At 47.5% G+C, this 10,000-nt stretch overlaps 1 protein-coding gene across 1 annotated transcript in view; it reads right to left on the bottom strand.

Annotated features, from left to right (window-relative positions):
- Positions 1 to 10,000, bottom strand: part of klhl29 (kelch-like family member 29) — an 82,635-nt gene that overhangs the window by 28,029 nt on the left and 44,606 nt on the right. Inside the window, exon 9 of the mRNA XM_084700290.1 lies at positions 1,635 to 1,833. Coding sequence (XP_084556416.1) covers positions 1,635 to 1,833 — 199 coding nt within the window. The remainder of the gene's footprint in view (positions 1 to 1,634; positions 1,834 to 10,000) is intronic.

Here is a 10,000-nt window from a genome sequence, read left to right as displayed (position 1 = left end):
TCTCCTCTCCTCTCCTCTCCTATCCTCTCCTCTCCTGTCCTCTCCTATCCTCCCCTCTCCTACCCTCCTCTCTCCTTTCCTATCCTCCCCTCTCCTGTCCTCCCCTCTCTTGACCTCCCCTCTCCTATCTTCCTCTCCCCTATCCTCCCCTCTCCTATCCTCCCCTCTCCTCTCCTGTCCTCCCCTCTCCTGTCCTCCTCCTCCTGCCCAGCCCAGTCCCTCAGACGGAGGCTCCGGGGCCAGGGCCCCCCCCCCCCCTCAGACGGAGGCTCCGGGGCCAGGCCCCCCCCAAAACTCAGGGCCCCTGGTGTGGAGTGTCTCTCAGCCTCTCCTTCTACCTGACTGACCCCCGCGCTGTGCATCGTGGAGCCTCGTAGACACATCACCATGTGGCCAAACTCTAGCAGCAACACAGACGCTACCACATGCCCAGAGTGAAGCAGCTTGAATGACAAACACACTGAGGGTTCAGACAGCACAGCTAAAGTGTCAGATCAGTTTATGGCCGGAGGGGACAAACTTAGTTAAACTCCTTCACTCTGCCCTCCTCCAAACCATCTGGTTCTGGGACTTCATGAATTAAATTAAGATGCAGAAATGTGTGTATTTCGGAATTGTTTTAAACAGTGTGTGGAGACTAAAGTCTGGCCATGCATTATGGATACAGTATAAACGTATGTTGTTGATGGGAGGGTAAGAAAAAGTTGATTGAAATAAAAATCTCCCCAAGCAAATGGAAGCATATTGAGTGGTGGGGTTTTTATGAGTAATGGCTTCATGTCAACCACAGGTAACAAAACCTGCATCTCTCCCTGGGAGCCCAACAACTCTCTGCTCCCCCAGTTAAACACGTCAGCCGTTAAACCACCACAGCCATCATTCCCTGTCTCTTTGTTCGCCGTCAAGCACTCCTTGGCTAGAACAGAAGGACAACCCAGTAAAGCATCCATGCCATAAAGCAGCATTTGTTTAGCAATTACCTTAATTCCGCCAAGCAGAAAATAAGTTCTGCTGGGTGGCGGGCTTGCCCGTGCTAAGTCCGTAAAACGTTTCACACACAGTAATTAGACGGTTCTTTACTGGGGGAAAGACCACAGTCTTGGACGACCAGAGGGAAAATCTAATGGCCAAAAGCAATTTACTTTTTTGTCAGAGGACACTTTTTTCCATAAATATCTGATTTAATGATGTAAACAAATAGAATGCCATCGAGAGCGAATGGGTGGAAAGTGAATGGTTGGCCGCTTGCTTGGAATAAAAGGAATGACCGTAATGGGCCCAGCTGGTGTTTAGTAGGCAGAAGGAGATGTTTATGTTGTGGGCCTACTGTAAAACACACAGAGTTCAGATGCCCAGAAACCCTGGGACACTGTTTTGACTGGCTGTACTCCACCAGACTGTTCTTGGCTCACACATAGCACAGCTCCTTGTAGGATTTTGACACGGGTGCTAAGCTTGACATGCCTCTAGGAAGAATATAATATATTTAATCTGATTATAAAATGTTATAACCAGACATTTGACATGCCAGATAGATAACAGCTGTGTACCCACACAGAAAATGATAAGTCCTTCATCGCTCTTGTGTGTGTGTGTGTGTGTGTGTGTGTGAGCGTGTGTGTGTGTGTGTGTACCTGCGGAGAGCCGAGGCCTGGTCCGGGGAGTCTGCATCTCCTGGCGTGCGTGGGGCAGCATGTGGTAGCGTTTGGCTTCGTTCACCAGATCCCGGCAGGCCTCCGACGTCTTGATAAGCTCCTCCCTGTCCACCACGTTTAGCAGGTAGGACGGGTGGATGAAGGGGAGACGCACCACCGCCAACAACTCTGACACATGCTGGAAAAGGGAGACGGGTGGGGGAGGGAGGGAGGAGAGGAGGAGAGTAGAGGGATGGAGGAGAGGAAGAGATGGATACAAAGAGGGGAAAAAGGAGGAGATAGAAAAAATTGTTAAAATTACTGTTTGCAGATTTAAATCCGTTCCAACAGCAAATGGAGACTTCCTAGAAAGCTAAAAGCTGGATAAGCAGGAAGAAAAGAGAAATAGTAAATCAGTAAATATGCCCCAGCACACATAAACAACAACTACTTTCATGTCTGTCTTAGACAGATCATGGTAGAAATGCAACTCTACTCATAATACATCTATATTATGCAAATGATTAGTTCACACAGGCTTCAAATAAATAAAGGAAAACACTGATGCACTTTGATGAAAAATAAGAAACCTAATCAAATTGTTCTAGCTAACTGGGAGGATCTGACAGAAAACCAGACAGTGAGGCAGAGCATCAGTGGGTGTGTGTCTCTCTTAGTGTGTGTGTGTTGGGGGGAGGGTGCTTGTGTGTGTGTGTGTGTGTGTGTGTAATGAGTGTGGTATATTTGGCGTATGTGTGTGTGACCACACAAGAGACAGCTGCTGGTCTGACATCGGTTGCCATAGTGACCGATGTCCATCGCTGCAACGCCTGTGTGTGCGTGTGTCTTCCCCAGGGACTCAGTCAAAGCTAAATCCTATGAACATCCCCAGTACAGCAGGGCTGCAGCGGAGAGAGGCTGACCCTTCACCCTGGGCTAGGAGCTACGCTCCGTTCAGCCCACTAACCCAGAGCACACCGACACAGTGCTGGGGCATCACTGAGAGCCAATAAACAAGCTGACACTCTGCCTTAGCATCTTTCTGAGCAGCACACCTGCGGTCCGGGGCTGCTACATCCTGTTAGGCTGGCAGACACAACTTCAGCTGATGTGATCAGAGAGGAGGGGGAAAGAGGAGAGGAGGGGTGAGGAGAGGAGGGAAGGAGATGAGAGGAGGGGTGAGGAGAGAAGATAAGAGGAGGAGAGGAGGGATGAGGAGAGGTGAGGAGGGGAGAAGAGGAGAGGAGGGGTGAGGAGAGGAGAGGAGGGAAGGAGATGAGAGGAGGGGAGGGGTGAGGAGAGGAGAGGAGAGAAGATGAGAGGACGAGAGGAGGGATGAGGAGAGGAGAGGAGGGGAGGGGAGGGGAGGAGGGGAGGAGGGGAGGGGTGAGGAGAGGAGAGGAGGGGAGGGGAGAAGATGAGAGGAGGGGTGAAGAGAGAAGATGAGGAGAGGAGGGATGAGGAGAGGTGAGGAGGGGAGGGGAGAAGAGGAGAGGAGGGATGAGGAGAGGTGAGGAGAGGCGTGATATCTGTTGATATTTATTTTCTGTAGACATTCCTTAAGGAGGCAGTTTGATTCTTCTTCTGTTTACCCAAAAGTATATCAAACAAACAACTCAATACCAACAACTCAATATAACAAACACTGGCTGTCCCTTTCCAGAATTGGTAAAGAGCAACACATTTGGCTGCTACCGGTGAGACTTGAGACCCATCAAAAGTACTGACTACACACATTCAGAAGTTCTAGGAGCTGAGTGAAGTTGTGTTGGACTCCCAGCATTTATCAACGTATACAGACAATCCTGGAATAGCAGCAACCCTCTGACCTATTCTGACCCCATGAGTTATCTGGGTCAGCTTTGGCCAGGTGCTTCTCTATGAGCCGCTGCAGGGAAGATCAAATGTCCGTGTGTGTGTTGTCCGATGACCGTGTGGAACAGACTGTTACAAAAGTCGAGTTCAGGGATATTCAGAGTGTAAGCAAAGGTCTGTGTGCTCACGGGATTCCAGGTCACAACCCTTCACACCGTCATTCCAGCTGGCCTCTACGTCCGGATGAGCTTCGCCATCTTCTAGCACCATCCATCAATCCGTTTTAATACGTCATCGAATCGCTTTTGATATGCCTGGCAAAATAGCTGTAATTGTGCTTCCTGTCCCTCTGTTACAACAGTAAATATTCTTGCTTCCTGTACTTGGTGTTGCTGGGTTTAAAGGGAGCCAGTGGCCAGCTGTGACCTCTGCACAGGAAACACAACGAAGAGACTTTCAAAGTGTCCTGCCACCATTGGAGGCTTGAATCATTCAGATCCTCCCAATTCACTGACTTGTGTGAGAGAGGGAAAGAGAGAGGAGAACAGAGCAAAAATAAAGGGAGAGAAAGAAAGATGCCTAGGGAGAGAGATCCCTTATCCTCCACTGTTCACCTTCTCTCTCTGTCTCTCTCTCTCTCTCTCTTCCTCTCTCTCTCTGTCTCTCTCTTTCTCTTCCTCTCTCTCTCTGTCTCTCTCTCTCTCTTCCTCTCTCTCTCTCTCTCTCTCTCTCTCTCTCTCTCTCTCTCTCTCTCTCTCTCTCTCTCTCTCTCTCTCTCTCTCTCTCTCTCTCTTCCTCTCTCTCTGTCCACCTCCATCCCTGACTCTGCCTCCTACGTAGGGTGTATCGAAGATGTATGTAGATGAGTTTGAGCACAGTGCAGATTGTGTGGATTGTATTGTCAGTATTAAAGGCAACACATCCATGCTTTCAAGAGAATCTAGTGACTAATCCAAACTCATCCTATCCTCCCACAAGACTCCCACACTTGCAACATCCTTTCATTTCTCAATTCCTCCACCCATCCACCCCCCCCCCCCCCTCTAACACTTCCTCCACCCATCCATCCCTCCCTCTAACACTTGTTCCCCAGGAGTTTGGCGGTGAGTAGGGGGTGGAAAGCTTGGGTTTCACATGCAGTCTCAGTTCTCCCTGTGTGTTTGGTTCACTCCTGAGGTTACACTAATAATAACCTCCATGTCGTGTGCTGTACAGACATGGCTCATGTTGGCTGAGCTCCAGGGGTTGTATCTACGAAGCTCTTCTCGGTGAAAAGCTGTGTCCAGACCTGCAGCACGAGGGGGGGGGGACTCCACCAGGGAGCACAACTGACAGGGAGCACAGGAGGAGAGGAGGAGGGGGGAGGTGAGGGAGGAGATGGGGATCAGGGAGGAGAGGGAGCAGAGACGGAGGGTAGTGGGGAGGGAGGGAAGGATGGAGGAGAGGAGGAGGGGGAGGTGAGGGAGGAGATGGGGATCAGGGAGGAGAGGAAGCAGAGATGGAGGGTAGTGGGGAGGGAGGGAAGGAGGGAGGAGAAGTGCTGATTGGCTCTGAGACGGAGCTGTACGTCTGACCTTGGAGCAGTGCAACTGAGCAAAGTTATTGTATCTAGGACATTCATGTTGCTAGGTATTGGTAAGATATGTTGCCAGGTGTATTATTTAAATGTTTTTTTTTCTAAATATATATTATGAGGTAATCAAGTAAGGGAATTAGATTATCTGTGTGTGTGTGTGTGTGTGTGTGTGTGTGTGTGCGTGTGTGTGCATAGGCCTACATTGAAGACAACGCCTCTCTTCCACACTAGTCCAGATTCATTCTCCCCAATTTCCCATGGGCCTCTCTCCCTCTTTCTATTTCTCTTCCTCACTCTCTTTGTCTTCTTCTTTAACTCCATCCCTCACGTTCTTTGTTTGTCTGCCATCTGAATGAAAGTCAGGGGGTTCACACAAGCGTATTTACAATTCATCTTGTTTTTTTTAAACAAAATGAATCCCTCTCTCTCTCTCTCCCGCCCCTCTCTCTCCCCCCTCTCTCTCCCCCTCCATCTCTCTCACTCTCTCTCTCCCTCCTTCCTTCCCTCTCCCTCCCCCTGTCCCCCTCACAAAATACTGATGTTTTTATACATACACCTGTAAATATACTATGCAATCCATATACATACACAAAGCCTTCCACTCAACAATGGCAACTGTCAAAAAGACTGAATATTGTCGAGTATGCCGAAAGAGAGACGCATCATGAAACTGTCAAGGACGCACAAACATTCACACACACACACTCAAACCCACCCACCCCCACACACACATTAAAAAGGGAATGGTCTGTGTTGTATGTGAGGGATAATGTGTCTATGGGTGCTTCTCAGATATGTCAGACAGCCAGGGGCCTGCCTGGACTAACACATGACAAATCTGCTCTGAGGATTTCTCATTTCACTACTGTCAGAACAGAACTACAGCACTGTGTGTGTGTTCTGGGCTCCAAGCTGCCTTTATACAAATGATACCTGCACGCTCATATTTATTTGCTATTCTTTGAACAGATAGAAACGCTATCCTGCTTCAGTGTGAAAAATGGACTAGTAAGTGGAACTGCTTTTTCAAACACAGCCCTGTGTGACTACACACACACACACACACACACACACACAAACACAGCACTTTCAAAAGGAAAAAAAACTGGGACTTACAAACAAAGGAGTATATGGTGAAAGCCTAAATTATGAGCACGCAGGTGTGTGTGTGTGTGTGTGTTTGCGAGTCAGTGTTTGTGTATCCAGACGGTGCATGTGTTCTACTGCATGCACGGCTCGCTCACTGGAGCGTCTAGCCGTGCTTAGCCTCTCAACACTAACATGCTCACCTAGACTGACCACAGCTGCTTGGTCCTCAGAGATGTGTCTGCAAGCTTCGCTTAGCTGGAGTGTGTGCGTGTGCTCATCATTCATGTCTATTGTGTGTGTGTGTGTGTGTGTGTGTGCGCTAGGACGGATGGAATGATATGATGGGTGGATGGAGAGAACACAGTGAACTACGACTGCCCTCAAAGCTCCACTGGTGGGTGCAGCTGTTTAAGGACCATCAGCATGACTGCACTCACTCACACACTCACTCACTCACACACTCACTCACTCACACACTCACTCACTCACACACTCACTCACTCACTCACTCACACACTCACTCACTCACTCACTCACTCACACACTCACTCACTCACTCACTCACTCACTCACACACTCACTCACACACTCACACACTCACTCACTCACACACTCACTCACTCACACACTCACTCACTCACACACTCACTCACTCACTCACTCACTCACTCACTCACACACTCACACACTCACTCACTCACACACTCACTCACTCACACACTCACTCACTCACTCACTCACTCACACACTCACACACTCACTCACTCACTCACTCACTCACTCACACACTCACTCACTCACTCACTCACTCACACACTCACACACTCACACACTCACTCACTCACTCACTCACTCACTGACTCACTCACACACTCACTCACTCACTCACTCACTCACTCACACACTCACTCACACACTCACACACTCACTCACTCACTCACTCACTGACTCACTCACTCACTCACACACTCACACACTCACACACTCACTCACTCACACACTCACTCACTCACACACTCACTCACTCACTCACTCACTCACTCACACACTCACACACTCACTCACTCACTCACTCACTGACTCACTCACTCACTCACACACTCACACACTCACACACTCACTCACTCACACACTCACTCACTCACTCACTCACTCACTCACTCACTCACTGACTCACTCACTCACTCACACACTCACACACTCACTCACTCCATCTCCTCCACATCTGTGGTTCTCTCTCACACAGTTGCTGTGCGTTCCAATCCACCCAAACTGTACATTATCTATTCATGCTGTACATTATCCACCCATACTCTACATTATCTATGCATACTGTACATTATCCACCCATACTGTACATTATCTATTCATACTGTACATTATCCACCCATACTCTACATTATCTATGCATACTGTACATTATCCACCCATACTCTACATTATCTATTCATACTGTACATTATCTATTCATACTGTACATTATCCACCCATACTCTACATTATCTATTCATACTGTACATTATCTATTCATACTGTACATTATCCACCCATACTCTACATTATCTATTCATACTGTACATTATCTATTCATACTGTACATTATCCACCCATACTCTACATTATCTATGCATTTTAAAAGAACACACCCAGGTGTTGAGAGGTTTGTATATAGTGGATCTGTCTCTTTATCTGCCTGTTTAGTTGCATTGACTCATTCTGGTGATATTGGATAAGCTCGAGAAGGTAGACCTTCAATTGGCACTCAGATTCACTTTTTTTTTTTAAGTGCTTTTGCCAAGAATAACTCCAGGAAAACTAAAAGAAGACGTTTCTTGAACAAAAAGTCTAGGAAATTAATGCAAACTTTAAATTGGTTCTGAAACATTAAATGCCAGAACAACCATTGTTTCTTTTGTCGAGCTAACACAGATTTAACTTGACTTGTGACCTCTGACTTTCACATCAGGTAAATCCAGCATTGAAGATCCTTCTTAGCAGTAATGATAGTCTGGGTCGTCCAAAACAACCAATTAATCACTCTGCTTTGTGCCTCCCAGTCATCCAGATGGTTAGGAGTTAAAAGGAAATATGATGTAGCAGTTGTGAGAGAGAGAGACAGAGAGAAAGACAGAGAAAAAAGGGGAGAGAGAAAGAAAGAGAGAGAAGGAAAGGGAGAGAGGGAGATAAGAAATGAAAAAGATAGAGAGAACTAGATAAGGAGGAAGAGTGGGTGTGTGCTGTTGTAATTGGACCTGTGTGCCTCCAGTCTCCCACAGAGGAGTGTGGGTGAATGTGAGGACAGATCTCTCACTATGCACCTCCTAGCAGCTCACTGAGCTGCTAGCACGCTATATTCCTGCTAGCTGCTAGCATGCTATATTCCTGCTAGCTGCTAGCACGCTATATTCCTGCTAGCTGCTAGCATGCTATATTCCACTCCTGTATTTACTTCAGTTGGTGAGGGAAAGGCTGTAATGATGCAACTAGGAATCTGGGTGGTGGCCAGAGAGTTGAAAACATTTCTTTCATCTTTGACCTCATGAACTACCAGATGAAAGTAGTTTAGTGGCGCTGCTACTTCTCTAGGAACCCATAAGAACTTGTTGGTTTAGTATCCCAGTTACTTAAGAATCTTAAAAACATTCAGTGTGCGGTAATATTAAGCATATATAACACGAGAATCAAAGATAAGACTGGGTTTGATAAAAAAAATGTACTCATACTGTATTCTAATTGCTGACAAAGCTGTAATATTAATACATTATAGGAGTCTTAGTTGTTTAGTTGAGGCCCTGGTTTTCCCTGGCCTGGTATTCTGTCTGTTTCCCGTGTGTGGTCCGGTCCTGGTCTTGTCTCTCTCCTGGCGTTCTATACTTCCAGTCTCTGGTTTTTTATTGGTGGCTAAGTGACTATACCTGCCGCGTTCCTGTTTGGAAGTAAAGTCTTCTGTTTACATTGATCCTGCCTGTTTGTCTCCTTGTGTTTGGGTCCACCCTCTGCGCTCACCCCGTGACAGAGACCTTCTCGAGGCACACTTGAACACCGAAGAGGAAACAGCCTGTTATTGACTATTAAAGGCTCTGAATAGGGCTGGAAATCAGACCTTGGCCCCTCTCGCTGGCTTACGTTAGATACAGCCCAGTACACACAGAAACTAAGACCTCAGAGATGCTCCCAAGCCCACTACAATGCACACGCATGCATGCAGACACCCCCCCCCCACACACACACACACGCACACACACACACAGCTAGCAGCCTTTCCTCTCCTGCGGGGAGTGTCAGCACTGTGACAATCAGCTCTGACGTGTTATAAAAAAAATTCACAGGTTCCGGGGGAACAATTTCCGCTGACTTCCTGTTCCAGTCAACTGGACAAGAAGGGGAACGAGGTGAAAATGAGCTTGTGGTGGACCGAGCAGATACATTTAACTTCTCTGGCTCAAATTTCTATTTTGGAAAGTATATTCTTCCCTCATTTCATTCCTCCCCAACTCTTGATCCATATTTTCTAAGATGTGTTTTAACTTTCTTTATGTGTGTCCTCCTGGGTTGGGGTTAGTGTTCCGGTCACACACGGATCAGAGATTAGCCATCAGCCGGGAGCTCCTTCACGGCTCCACTCCCCTGATGTCACAGCACAAGGCTGAGAGATCCAGCCCTGAATATAAGATTCCCTCTAAGGACACAGATGGATTGGTGTCTCTCATTTCCTCCGGGTTTGACGTTTGTTTGGAGTGAAGGTAGAAAAAAAAGCTCTGTCCATTCCTCTTCTGTCGGTTTTCTGTTCTGCTCCCATCTCCACCCCTCCAACAGACTGTGAGATTGCTGCTAAGCTCAACTGTCTGGGACTTTGATGCGAAGAGTATAGAAGCAGATACGGACA

The sequence above is a fragment of the Hypomesus nipponensis genome, chromosome 6 (genome assembly GCF_054491055.1).
Source record: "Hypomesus nipponensis isolate SF chromosome 6, ASM5449105v1, whole genome shotgun sequence".
Lineage (NCBI taxonomy): Eukaryota > Metazoa > Chordata > Actinopteri > Osmeriformes > Osmeridae > Hypomesus > Hypomesus nipponensis.
The sequence above is the reverse complement of the archived record's forward strand: the minus strand, read 5'-3'. Positions and strand labels throughout refer to the sequence as shown.